This window comes from Atractosteus spatula, chromosome 9, assembly GCF_055471065.1.
Source record: "Atractosteus spatula isolate fAtrSpa1 chromosome 9, fAtrSpa1.hap1, whole genome shotgun sequence".
Lineage (NCBI taxonomy): Eukaryota > Metazoa > Chordata > Actinopteri > Semionotiformes > Lepisosteidae > Atractosteus > Atractosteus spatula.
In genome coordinates, this window is record NC_142714.1 from 14,458,540 (window position 1) to 14,473,401 (window position 14,862).

At 34.0% G+C, this 14,862-nt stretch overlaps 1 protein-coding gene across 2 annotated transcripts in view; it reads left to right on the plus strand.

Annotated features, from left to right (window-relative positions):
• Nucleotides 1-10,421, plus strand: part of stxbp6 (syntaxin binding protein 6 (amisyn)) — a 108,664-nt gene extending 98,243 nt beyond the window's left edge. For both annotated transcript variants that reach the window (XM_088925894.1, XM_088925895.1), the window contains exons 5-6: nucleotides 1,328-1,485; nucleotides 6,297-10,421. In XM_088925894.1, the coding sequence (XP_088782020.1) occupies nucleotides 1,328-1,485; nucleotides 6,297-6,320 (182 nt within the window). In that variant the 3' untranslated portion in view covers nucleotides 6,321-10,421. The remainder of the gene's footprint in view (nucleotides 1-1,327; nucleotides 1,486-6,296) is intronic.
• Nucleotides 10,422-14,862: the final 4,441 nt, after the last annotated feature.

A 14,862-nucleotide genomic window follows, 5' to 3' on the forward strand; every position in this document is an offset into this window, starting at 1 on the left:
TCACTGCTCTTACAATGGAGTGACACTTTACCTAAAAGAAGAAATTCTCAGTACATTAAGCATTATAACAGAAGATAGCAAAATGAGATCAGTTTGTCCCATTAATCATTACAAGTTGTGCTGTTTTTTAAAATAAATATTTTAATTGTTTTGTAGATAATGTAGATAATACATTAAAACAAGGCAGCAGGGAAGTCACATCTACACCAGAGTTAGAAATCAACATTCAAAAGAATTGTAATTTTTTTAATTGCTCCAGTGAAACTGCTTTTTAAAGAAGCAGCCCGATTGTGAATCAAGCAGTGGTTTGCCTTAAAGGAGGGAAGATTAATTGCTTGTCAGTTTTAACATAAGCAGGGCTTGAGGTTATCTATCAAAAAATGTGTAAGCTTTCAAGATATGCAAAACTGTGTTTGTAGGATTGTGTTGCTTCTCCATTCATACAATTTTCTTTAATAAAAAAAATAGTAAGTAATGAGAAATATCCCAAATATGGAAAAAGAATATTCCTGTTTTGGGTCACCATAGGAATAAATTATTTTCAGACTGTTCTGAATTTAAAGCGGTTTTGTTATTATTATGGTCTTACAGTATGGGATGAAAACTTAATTTGGGATGTGGTCAGTTACAGAATACTTTGTCATATTTTCCCCCTCAGAGGACTAATGCTAACTGAAAGTAATGCTCATATTCTTGTTATTATTTACAATAACATCAACATCTGCAACAACAATAATAACAACAATACTTAGGTTTATATAGGACTTTTCATCCCAAAGGACAGTACAGCAAAATATAATATTAACTTTAGTTAAATTTCTCTCAAGTGGGTACTGATCAAATTCATTTTCTGATTTTCTGGTTGTTATTATTAATACATTATTAATAGAATACTACAATAGTACAGAGTATTGTTCAGCAAGCATGGTTAGAATACACCATATGTTTATAGTGCTGTAAAAGCTTTGCTGATAGCTCTTTTTGTGGTCAGTTAAATTGAGTGCTATTAAAAATTATGGCAATGGTATGCTTGCTCCTTTTATATACTGTATATGAGATACTTTGGCCTTCAGAACTGCTTTTCTGTGTGCTCCAAAAATGCAACTGCCATGCCTCTAACATCACTTTCTCATCTTCCCAAACGTGGCTTTCCTACATGGGTGAAATTATCCCTTTGTTTTTAGGATTTAGAGGGTGTTTCACAAGAGCTCAGTTGCTGTCTGCTGCCATTTAAAATCCACAGTCCTGGAGAGACATGGGTGAGCTCTTGCTTTTGAGAGGTTTGTCAAAGTAATTATGTATTTTCCTTAAACCTTTTGTCTCCTAGGTAACAGCATCTTACATTCAGCTGCAGACAGTGTGACCAGTGCAGTACAGAAAGCGAGTCAGGCCCTGAACGAGCGCGGGGAGAGATTAGGGCGAGCAGAAGAGAAGACGGGCGATATGATGAACAGTGCCCAGCAGTTTGCAGAAACGGCACATAAGGTGAGACCCTTTTTTATAACTTTCAATTCCTTATTCTAGTTTTCCAAGTGGTGTGGGAAAGCCGTTTCAATGCAGTAACACTCATTTTTCTCCTTACATCACGCAGAATAAAGGTAAGAAAATGACAGAAGGCATCACAAGTTTCTTTCCCTAAGTGAAGATCGTCTTCTTCACTCTGAAAGTCTTGCATCCCACAGCTCTTGTTATAAAGCAATTGTTCTTCAACCCCGATGATAAAATAGCCTCCCCAGCTGTAACAGATTATGAATTTGTTCACTTATTACATATTGTTAAATAAAGAATATACCACAGATTACTTTCATATTAAACCAATTACTTGCCTTTGAAAACATTGAAAATTATTTCTTCCCCTTTGCCTTCCATTCATATCTTAGACACAATTTATTTGTAATCCGTAAAGATTGTGTTGTCTCTGTTGTACTATTTTTAGTAAATGTCTTGCAGTATTCATAGCAGTTTTAAAGCGTCTGGTGATGTTGCATCTCTTCAATGATGGTATTTAATTTGGCTGGAACATTTTTTGACACTAGCCACTGGTACTCAGCACTTTCTTGCTAAGGTCAGTGGAGCTGCTGAGCTTGGTATAAACAGGATGTCATGGGAAATAAGATGTGGCATCCCATTTGAGGATTAATTTCCAGCCTGTAATGAATTGTGAACTTGCGATCTTAAGATAATTAGGACCAGCCTGCTACCTGGTTGTGTTACTTGGTAGTCAGGACTGGCTTAGCAGTCTGCTAATTTGAGTTGCTTGTTTTCTTTGGGTAAGCTGCCTGTTTTTGTCATATCAAGCAAATCTGTTTTCAACACTCAGGATAGGTTTAAAAGCAAGGACACTGCTAAGCAAGAGAAAGTGAAGCTGTAAGGTGTGATTTTGGTCTTGAAGTGTTAGGCGTCTGATCTTATAGATTGAATGCCTGGAGTAGTCTCTACATCAGCAGTTGCATGCCCTGAGAATTGATATTTGAGAGATCCGAGCATATAGGCTGTCTTTCTCTCACCGACATTTTCAAACATTGAAGTGTGATGTAGTGGAAGCGTTAATCCGTCTTAAAGAAGGATACCTGTTCATTGTCATTTCCAAAAATATTGCTGTAGTGTTTCTTCTTTTCATTTTTAATAGCAAATCTTGCATTTTGTCGTTTTCTTTCTGTAAAGTTACATAAGAATAATAATAAAATAGCTGTAATAAAATAATTCTGTAATAAAATAGCTTACAAACGGTTTCTTTGGAGAAATACATGCACAAAATTTCCACCTACATAGTTTATTTTTAAATGGGACAGACAGCACAATCTTTAAACTCATGGAAGGTTTGTTGTTCTGCTTCACAACAGCATTTAAAAATATCATTAAGATATGCCGATTCATTGTGTAATATCCAAAACTGATCATTTTTCTTTTGATAATTATCTTTAGATTTTATATTGTAGTTGATAAAAACATGGTATCTGCATACCTCTCATATGTTTCAAAAACTGTAATGAGTAGTGACACACATCACAATTCTTCAGTTTGTTACAGAGGTTTTGAGATAATCTGGGTAATACACCAATGGTCAACAGTGAATAATTGACTTAGTTTGGGAGACAAGCTGCATCTGTTATTTCTTGCAAGAAAAAAAGAATGGCCGAAGAGACTGAAATCTTGATTTTGCTTAATTTCTTTTATGGCCAATTTCTAATTTCTTGGTCATTATCTTCCTTGTGGACACACTGTCCATGCCATTTTTATTTAAACCATTGTAGATAATGATTAAAAACAAAAGACCTGTCCATTTCATTTTCAAATGTTATATTCCCTTTAAATGTATGTAGTGGATATATTTTTAATGGACATCATAACAGGATAGGTTTGCTTGTAGTATCTAGTTTTCTTTCGGATATCTTTGCATCATAATTCTTTTGGAACCCTGCCTGCATCAAAAGTATCTCCGGTATAGTTGAGCTGTTCCAGTCAAGCACATCCAACTCATGCTGTTAAGACAAATCTGTTTTCTGAAAAATTATGCAATTAACATATTTTGGTTTCTGCTTAGCTGAAAATGTCTTGTACTGTAATATTTAGGGTCTTTTTTCATATAAGAATATGTAAGATGTTGATGTTTAAAATTGCCTTTCTTTGAATCTCAGGGTGTATATGGAAAATAAAAGAACATTTGTTGTTTCTTAATTGTTTTTGTTCTAAGTCATAAATTATAAAAAAAAAATACATACAGTCACAGCCATGGAAGAATGTGTGTCTCATATTAAGTTGGTTTCTATAGTGTTCTGTGCTTAAAAGGGAACTGCAGTCACAATTTCTCAAACCAGTTATTAAATCTCGGTAACAAAAACATAATAGACAGTATACAGTAGCAAAATTGGACAAATTCTGAATTTACTGAGCACAAAATCATGAACTTTGCAAAAGTACTGTAATGTCACCGAGAGTTTGTGTGAATTGAGACATAAAACCGGCCCTTCCTGCTCACTAGTGACCTTAATGACTCATGTAATATGATGTCCAAGCGCATAAACACAGGTTGTGTAGCAGACATTTCACCACAGAAATGTTATCTCTGCATTCATATCATATTAGAACAAGTAAGTAGTATTTGTCGGCAAAACCGTCTCAAAGTCAGATTAAAAGAGATGCATTGATAAGCCTGCTTGTTTACAATGTAATAGGGCCTTTTCACATCACTGGATGTTTTGTTGCTTCATTCTGAATCGCAGACAATGACGGCAATATGGCGCTGCGCATACCTGGAAATTGTTTATTTTGTGATGTATTTTGGAGGTTTTACACATTACCGTGTACATTTTACTTTGATTGTAGTTTACACTCATCAATGCCGATTCTCTCTAACTCTGAAATATAAAAATAGCATTGCAGTTCCCCTTTAACTGCAAAACAACTCAAGCAAACACATCGTGAGTCTTGCAGGATAATTATGTCTTATGTGAAAAACACAAATTGATTTGCACAAGCCTGTTTGTAACTGAAATCCTTGCCCCAGGAAATGCAAATATTGTTTTGGTAAATGGTTTTAAGAAAAGACACAAAAGTCAGATCACCTGAGCTATTAAACATTTACTGTAATTTAGCCAAAAATTGCCCTGATTTATTCGTTGCTTCCCCTTAGCAGATAATGTTTTAACCTGAAAACATGCAGTACAGAACCTTAAAGAATAAGTTGGAGAATATAATTGGTTTTTCTTCTACAGTTCATTCTCCAGAATGAAAGGTAGCAAAAATAGAATACATAATTGTCTTATCAATCAGATTTACTCAGGACCAGAAGCTTTGTCAGCCTTAGGGTTAAACCTTTCACTTTATTATTTGAAATCTGTGACATTGATTGGCGGAGGAATAAAAACCCAGCATACTGACATGTATGTTGCCCAAATTCCAAAGTTGAAGTTTATTCTAATTTGAATGTGGGAATGTGTGCTTTACAGTGTGTGCTTTACTAAGATCAGCCGAACAAATCTGAAGAAGATAAATTAGTGGTACAAGTCATGTTTCCAAACAAGCAGATGATGAGCAATGAAAAGTGGGGCTGTAGCATGTGAGGAGCATGTTTGAAGCAGGGCTTAATGTAATGATACCAACCACATTCCAAATGAATTGATGCAGTGGTTGGGCACCCAATTTATGCAAGGTCCCCATTGTGTCATTTGCTAACTCTCCAGTTGATAGAATCATGCCTACCAAGTTTGGGGTTAATTGGCCAAACAGTTTTAAAGAAGAGCTGTTAGCACGGCACGTCTTGCTTGGAAGGTGAGATACTGTGTGGGCATATGGTGAATTGCTGCCACCCGTGTGGTTCAGTTATGAGATGGCACTGTTTAGCTTGGTAATTCGTAAAAGAATGCCAGTATTGTGGTTGACCCTGAGTTTTGTCAGAGATAATGGCTTACCTGTCCCTGTTTACCTACCTAGTATGATGTTGTCAGGCTGCATAGTCTCTGAACTTGAGCAATTTCAAGTGGGAAGAAAATTAATCCTAAATAAAATAATTCTGTTTGTTTAAGTGGCGGGTTTGTGTGTTGGTCTACCATCAACAAAGGATGAATCATCCCATCTTTTTCATGTTTGTACTTTTTATATTTTGTAGATTTTGATTTTATATAAAGGTAAGCTTGAAGTTCACTGCCATAAAATGAGAAATTTCAGATCCCTGCTGACAGATTAAGCCTTTAATATCTAATATTGCTGAAGAGAGCAACACTATACTGTAGGTCTATTATCTATGGTACTGTTGCCCCCATTTGATCATTTTAGGAATTGCTATAAATATTTTATTTACAGAACTGTGGCAATAAAGGAGATGACAGTGTATTAAATTGGTGGTCTTGCTCATGCCCTTTCTTAAAACACCTTTACTTTTTTTACCCAAGTGACACAGATATTTTGAAGATGCCCTCTATTGCTTTTCTAGTTTGTTTTGAAGTTTAGACAGAGAGATTGCGGATAAAAGGCAATTTAAAAAAGGGTGTACTTAAAGAAAATTATATGCAGCTGTGATGGCCTTTTTACTTTGAAGTGGTACCTGTCTCTGCCATGTGATGCCTGACATTTCATTATTAATGTTCTTTTTTGAAAGCAAGGATTTCATTGCATCTATATCTTAAATCCAAGTCTTTGACCATTAGCCTTTTGTCTTCTTCTTGAAATCGATACTCTTTTAAGTCCTTTTTTGCTTTGTATTTTTGCTTTGTATTAACTTTTCCCAGACCTTAAAATAATGTGCTGCTGCTATTCTTAATGAATTGTGCTCTCTTTTTCTGCATTTTTTTTTTCAGCTTGCCATGAAGCACAAATGTTGAAACCGTTGCCAAATTCTGAGGGATCTGCCCTGGGCGAAATGCACAGACCTTCTAGGACGCATTTCAGAATTTAGCCTCTTTTTTTCCTGTCTTTGTTATTTGCGTTGCGTTGTTGGACATTCAGTGTTAAAAGTAAAGATGTGTTCCAGATGAAACAAAGAAGAGTAAGCGGGCAGAAAAAAAGAGCAAATCTGCAACTTTGGTCACTTCTCCATCAATCTGGAAGTCGTCATAAGAACAGGAGCTGCAGCAGCTCTACAGAGTGGACAGACTCTCCCTTACTTTCATCCATATGGTAGCAAAAGAAATCAGCCCTTCAAGATAAAGTCTATAAGCCAGTGGAATGGCTAGGGTTCTAACGTGATAAAGACAATCTAATTTGCTTACATCATTACCAGAAACACTAGGACCTTTACTCACCAGCCGGGCAGTGTGCCTTCCACTTTCTACAATAGTCCATTGGAAACATTTTGATTATAAATTTAGTTTTAAGTGGTTTGGCTCTTAATATTAGGAGCTTCTTCCAGACTGCCTGACTTAGATCAGATGAGAAGTATTTATTCGTCAGTCAGTCCATTTGTAGCAGTTCTGCTTCTGGAAAAAGGAGAAAAGTCAAAATGGAAAAGAAAAAGGTGGTCATTGATGTGTTAGCATGACCATGTTTATGAACATGTGCATGGCTTCTGTAATCCAAGGGCAATGTTATCTTGGTTGAGAAGCCAAGTTTTTGGTTCAAAAGCCCACTCAGCTTTCTGTATTTTATGTCTTTAGTAAAGGATCTGGAAAACTATTAGGATTTACAGCAATAAAATAATCTTTCCCTGTGACTATCAAAATATCTATGGTCAAATACTGTACATTTTCTCATGCTAAATAAGACAGCTTAAGCACTAAAACTATTCCATTTACAGTAGTGAACTTGAAAAAACTTGAATTTGGATTCTTACAAGTGATTTGCCTCACTTTAGAGGTCACAAGACTGTTCCTAAATTTTTAGCATATTTTTTTTTAATGAGTGAAATGAAGGATTTTCTAAATATAATGACTCTAGAGCCATGTAAGAAAGTAATCACAGAATGGCTAAATGTACAGTCTTTTTAATTCTATAATTTTTAGAAAGTTTTAAAAAAGGAATTTTTAAAACACCTTTTTTTCATAGTGAAGGCCAACATGGAAAAGTAATCCACAAGTTCAAATTAAACTTTTGTGTGGCTGATATTTTCCTAGTTTTAGTTGGAAGTCACTTGTGAGTCCCTTAAGCACCATTGAGTTGAGTTAAATGTTTAGCATAGCAGTAATTTTATAATATTTATATACAGTTAGTTTTCTGCACAAAGTAAACATGTGAACATAAGAAATGCATTTGCTCTAATGTGTATCTTTTTTGTAGTAATGTGACATGGATGTATTTTTTCTCTTTGTTTCACCTCAAGTCTTTGGAGTGCCAATTTCATTCTTTGTTGTACTGAATCAGATGTATGACCAAATCCATTGAATCATATTTTTGTAAAGAGACCTACAGTACTATACCATCCTGTGTCTCTCATATTTAAAGCACTTCATTCCATAGTTTGCTTCATAAGGTCATTATCAATTGTTATTAATAGTGTCATACAGTGTTACTCTAAGTATTCATGTTCGCAGTGGAATAAAAGATCATAAGATGTCTCACAAACACAAACACACATATACACACAGTATATCAAACACACTGTATTTGACTGATTGTGCCAGTCTGGGTGATCATCTCAAATCTAGACAATGTAGAATTTGAAAGATGACATTTTATTTACATAAGACAACAGGCTTCTGAACTGAATGTATCCTTTTGCAGAGCAGAAGAGCATTGTTTAGCACCCTGTCAAGTTCAAAATAACATTTTAAAGTTTTAAATGTTTATGAAAACTGTCCCCATTGTGCTTTTATTAATTTTTTTAAACTTTTTTTGCTTTATTTGTATTTAATATGCAACCCTTTTCCCTTAATAAGACCTAAAGTGCTCAAGAGCTATGAATTCCTTTTCCAATTATACATTTGGCAGAAGACCTACAATGTATTGAAGCTTTTCCTTGGATTTAAGTAAATCATTCTTGTGATTTACTTGTTCTGAAACATGAGCAATTTTGTCCACAATGATCTCAGATTATTCTGGCAATTAGCTGAATCCCATTTTCCGAATTAGCTGAAGAATACGTTTCTAACATATTGGCATGGTGGTTAGTGCAGATACCTCACACCTGGGGCACATTCTGTGTGAAGTTCGCAAGTTCTCCTCAAGTTTTCTCTAGGTGCTTCAATTTCCTTTAAATTGTCCCTGTGTGTACCTCTCAATGGATAAGCGTTCCTTCCAGAGTTTAGTCCTGTCTAGCATTCATTCCTACTTACAGTAGTTGCAACCCTTACTAGGAATAAAACTCTCCAGTAATGCATAAATATACTCCTGTTTTGTTTCCACTCCTCTGAAGACATTTTTTCCAATATTTGACTAATCATAGATTATGATGCAAGAATATTATCACTGCTGTTTTATTTTTCTAAAACAAACCCCCCTCTTCCCAAATATTTTCTAACCATAAAGCAAACTACTTAATACTCCCACATACAGTAGTTCAAACATCTAAGTTCAGTGCATTGTTTTTGAGGCTTTTCAGGGCATCCTGTGAGCATGTGCCTCTTTAATGTGGGTTTTTAAGCAGATAATTCCTGCTTTGTGAGAATTTAACTTAACATGTGCACTGTAATTCTTTTTTTCTGTGAAGTACAGGTATTTTTGTCAAGCACAGAATGCTTAAATGCACTTTTTTATTAGAAACAAAGCTTTAGGATTGCAGATGCTGTGGATCTGAACCAAGTCAGGCTACATACAGTACAGTACAGTACAGTATATTCTCATTCCACTACATTCTGAAAAACAATTTGTCAGTTAGTGCTTATCAATTAGAACAAAAAACATTTACCAACAGTTTTCTTTTTGTCTGATTTCTCTCTTAACCTGGTCTTCTCAGATATTAAAGAAAATTAATACACAGTATGGTATTAACCCTAAAGTATCCTCATTAGCACAGCTCTGTTTGAATAACCATTGGCTAATGAAAATCTGAATTGTATTAAAGTATGGTCGGCATAATGTACTGTATATTTTATTTGATATTGCTTTCTATGTTGCAATAGTACAGAATTTGACTGAACCTTGGCAGACGGTTGATGTCTGAGTAATCAGGCTGAAGAAATAAGCTGAATAGACTGGGCCAAAAGATTTACCGCTCTTTCCATGCACTGCACTGTTGTGATTTTTTTCCTCATCTTTGGACCATATCTTCCCCTGCTCTGAAAAGAATCATTTAAGCTCCTTAGAGATAATGTACTTTCCTTCAATGCAGTAGTATCTTCCTTTGAATAAAGTAATTTGCAACATTCCATTAACTTCCACTAAGTTGTCCCAAGCATTTCCCAAAGATTGGACAATGTACTACTACTACTGTGCACATGTTGCCCTTTGTGCAGATACTGGATAGGTGATCTTAGAATTTCTACTGTTTATTCCTCTTATTTTAATTATTTATATAGGATTACTTTGTGTAGAAAGCTAATGACAGATGTTTAATGCAGTGCTTTATTCTGCAGTCTTGCCTTTATTGCTGTGCACTAACAAAGATTCTAAATCATTAAGTGTCTGCCACTGTTACCATAAATGTTTCAGTAAAATTCCTTTCCATGGAGAAACTTATAAAAGGTAAGGGTAGTTTCCAATTATCTGTCTTAGCCTCCCTCCTTAGTTTCTGGTGATTGTTTCTTACAGGTTCTTTGTGCTGTTTTCTTGATTGGGTAGAAAGTGTAAATGTCATGATTCATCTTTATATACTGTATGGTGCCATGTAAAAAAAAACAGATCTTACGACCTTTTTATTTTCATTCTAAATGTATGTTATCCAATATTATGTACAGTATACACATTACACACAGGTAACAGATGTTAAGTGCAATGATTATAAGTCAGTGCCTTTTATTACAAAAGAACACACCTAAACACTCAGATCCATATAATTCACATATATAAACTTGGAAAATGCTTTTGTTTATATATAAAATGTTCTAAAATAATGTAAAATAATGTATGGGGTGTATTAAACCAGTGTATTTTATTTCTATGAAACATGAAGGTCTTTCCACAAACCAAAATAGAAAGACGTTCTTTCTATTAATGCAATCGTGCATTAGATATACATTCTACAGTTATGCAAATATGCAGTATATACAGTACCATCGTAATATAACATACTGTAGTAAACAGAGAAAAACCTTTGCTATACTGTACAAGTAATATACTGTATGAGCTTAATTGAAACATGAATACACAGGCAATAAATAACAGAAGTACATAAAAAACATGCTAATAGATTACAGTAGATAAATTGGAAAAATATAAAACAAAACTACATATTCATGTGATGTGTAGAAAATTGTCTAAAAATCATTTTTAAAAATCAAGATTTGAGTATAGTGCTTCAGTAACATCATGGTATTAGCATTTGAACATTTCTCAGAGTACTATCAAAGTAAACTTGTGAAGTGTCCCTTGGTGTCCTTGATGCTAAGGTTTGATTTTTTTCTGTGGTTTGAAGGAGCAAAGGCCAATGTTATTCCTGTTTAGCCTGTTATTAATTATTTTTACACTAAGAAGTTTCACAGTGTACAGTAATATTACTCAAGTGTATTGTGTGTTTTAGAAAAACACTCGACAAATTAATTCTTCTGCCCTGCAGAAATCATAAATTGCCGTTTCTGAAAATACTGCTGAATTATCAGAATATCAACACTGGAATCATTTCTGTGATTTATCCAGATGGAGCCACAAATCTGGTTTCAGCATTTTCTTTTGTTTCTGAGGAAGTATGTACAGTGATTGGGATTCAGCAGAATTTTCTGCATAAAGGCAAGACATACAGTACACAGTGTTTTTTCCATGAAAACTTTCATTAGTTGTTGTTTTAAAATGAACAAAAAGCACTGAGTTGATAATTTCATATATAACACTCCCATCTCTCCTTGTAGTGTCATGAATATTGTAATGGTAGACAAATGATATTGTACTATATGTTGGAAGTTATCTAGTGAGTAGAAATGACATTATAATCACTCCTTCTGTTTACGGTAACAAAGAAGGCATTTAACGGCTAGAACTCATTTAATTAACGTTTTTGGCTATTAAGGACTTAATGAAGGCCATTTGAGGACCAGAGCTGTGATCTACTGCTTTCATGTAGCTTTTCAGTTTCCTTGTGTGCTAGGAGCTTAAATTGAAACTGCACTGTCACATTTCCAGTCTTTTTCTATTCATGTAATAGAAAACTCTACATAAAAAGATATTGCAGTGTTCTGCAGTATTCTGTAACATTTTCACAAAGTAAAATTTTGATTTTTTCCCAGAGCCTACATGTGTTAACTTCTTTGTAGTTAACACATTACATTTAATGGGACCACCTGGGTTTATTTTAATAATTAGTTTATTTATTTTAGAGACTCCAATATAATCTAAAATATTTTTTCTGAGTTTGTATTCTAAACACTTCTAAAGTGTCACAGCACTACAGCATGCACAGCGCAGAACCATTGTTTGTTGTGAAATAATAATCTGAATGTGCTATTCTCTGTTTTTAACACTAGATGGAAACCTTGTTTTTATATTTGCAGTGAAGTAACTTGCAGATATTTTCATTGTTATTACAGCAACCTATTCAGCCATTTGCATAAGTTGCAAATAAATATTACTTTTCCATGGATCATATGATACCATAGCATATAAAAACCTACATTTTGAAATTATTGTAATGTATACATAAAGAGTAGAACTATAAAAAACAGGACAAACTATAAAAAAACAAGAAAAAAATATTTGGGCCAGAAGCTTTGACCTTCCAAACCTTTAATATTGAGAGCATGTAACTTATTAGTAATATTGTGTAAACTATAAGGTTTTGAGCCTAATGTATAATTAAATTATTGAACCAAATTTGCATTTTGCCAAAAATATACACACAGTCCTCAAATCCCATGTTTTTTAAAAATCAGTTTATTGTCATTACCATTGCAACATCATATTTGCATTGTCATTTTGGTCATATAAAGAATGAAGCTCTATTGCATAGGTGTCACAATTCAAGATGTGGCTAGCTTGCTTCTTAAAACAAAAGCTTGCAGTGAACTGGGTATAATGAAGACAATGTGTTCTTGTGAAATCATAAGGGACAGTAGCAGTAGTATTACGATACATGTTTCACATGTTAGGTATTGAACAATAAAAGCTACAGTAATTCAGGTTTTTGTTTCTTATGAAAGAATGTATTTGTATAATGTCAAGTTCAACTTGTTTAATCATTCTTTATATTGTATTTCTGTAAGAAATAATAAAAACAATAGGTAGAATTAGACTTGAACAATAACAAATATAAAAGTATACTTAATGCCAACATTGTAATACTGCTGGTGTGTTTCTGTTGTAATTAATTGCTGGAGATATGCACATGGCTGTGTGCTGTACAATTAGTCTGTGCCGTTCTGTGAGATAAGTAGGGCACTTGTGGCAAATTTTAGGTCCTTATTAAACATTGTAATTATGTGGCACATTCTTTGTGGCTTTTTTCTTTTACCCTCTGAGGTTTTATGGTTCTTAGACGTATTTAGAAATACAGTATTGTGGAGTTTCACAAATTTTGAACCTTCGGTAATAATAAACAGATGCCCTGATGATTTTACTGATGGGCTTTAGCTAGTTTCCTGTAAACTCTTCATTTCGTTATTCTTTATATGAAATTATTTTTACTTTTTTTGTCAATTTACTTTTTTCACCCAGTTTTTTCTCCTTTATGTTCTTAACAGTTCTATAGACATCTTGTACAGAAATTCTAGCCATTTTTAAGTGAACAGTTAATCAGATAGCTCTGTATTGAGTACTACAAAAAGCATTTCAGTTTTAAGCATGTGTAGAGAAGGACAAATGAGGTTAGTGACAACAATGAATCAATTAGATTTGATTGATAAATGTGATGGATTAACACTCCATTTCGTATTGGCTGTTCATGTACAGTATTTTACTTTGAGTTGTTTGGATGATATTTCTAACGATTCTCATCAATATAAATTAAACATTACTAAATTACTTTGCTTGGTTTCTTCTTACTCAGACTGCTAAAAGCAGTATTGATAACAGTTGCTATTGTAGGAAGCAGAACTGAATGCTTTTGCGCAAAATGTTGATGCATACAACACACATACAGTATAATGTAACTTATGTGCCTATGCGCAGCAGTGCATGCATTTTTAATTCCTTTTCAAAAACAGTATTCTTCCTTGATATATTCTTGAGATATGGCAATTATGACTGAAAATTGTGCATTTTTTGCTGTCAATTTCAATAGGGGTTTCTGAATTACTTTTTTTAAATGTACACTGTGCAGTATGTAGCGTATTTGTAGTTTTTGTGCCAACAGTTCCAGATCTTTTGATTGTAATGTTTCTGTACACTCACTGGATGCACCAAGCATGGATTTTAAGCCCACTCAAAAGTGGGTTCTTTTACCAGGTTTCACACCTGTATTTGGCCAGCTGACAAGAAACCACTGTTTAAAAGTCAACATGGCAGTGGCTCAGGGTGAGTATGAAGGATGACAGTCGTAATTTTATTGTTACTATTTGTCCTGGGTGGTTTATGAAAATATACTGAAAAAAACAAAATCATCACTATTACAATGCTGCTTATTTATTATTTATTAATATTTTTATATATTTATTATGCTGGGTAATTTCAGGAATATCTTGTTGTTTGACAAAACATTCATACTATTTAAACCTAAGATTTATGCTTTTTTAAAATAATTTTACCAATTGTCAAAGACGATGAAAGCCCTTTTAACTCAAAATGTAAGATTAGGTCACTGACTTAGGTGAACAATTGTTTTTTCTTTTAGAATGTCCATGAATACCTAAGAAAAATTAGTGAATTTGTCTTTTCTGAAACAAGACACATTGCTACCATATTTCACCCCAAGGAAGCAAGCATTGGAACGTTTCTCAGATATTGATGTAATGCCAGATATTGATTGATTTTGCTTGTTTTCTACTACACAGCTGTCTTTAAAACATAATGTAAGTGTACATTTTTTTTCTCCTTCATTCTGTATCGTTTCCTAATTGAAACTGGAAATGAAGTCAAGTAGCAACTTTTCATCAGTATAAGTTAATTTTGCTTTTCAAAGATTTCTAATTAGGAGAATGGATCTGCTGGACAGCAAGATTTCACTGAACTTGAGCAACACATTTTGCAGCTGTAAGCAAAGACACAGTTGTTCTCTCCAGAGTACAAGAAAGATCCATTGATTTTCTGCTTAGTCTGCTTTTTAGAACCATTGCCACAACTCATTGTGAAGCTCACCTATCAATGGGGTTAATACCTGATTTCATTTATTTTAAAATCTAATTTTTCCGATAATTGAAGAGCTATGGAAATGGAAACGGCTCACTCCACTAAATTCCTGATGATCCAGAA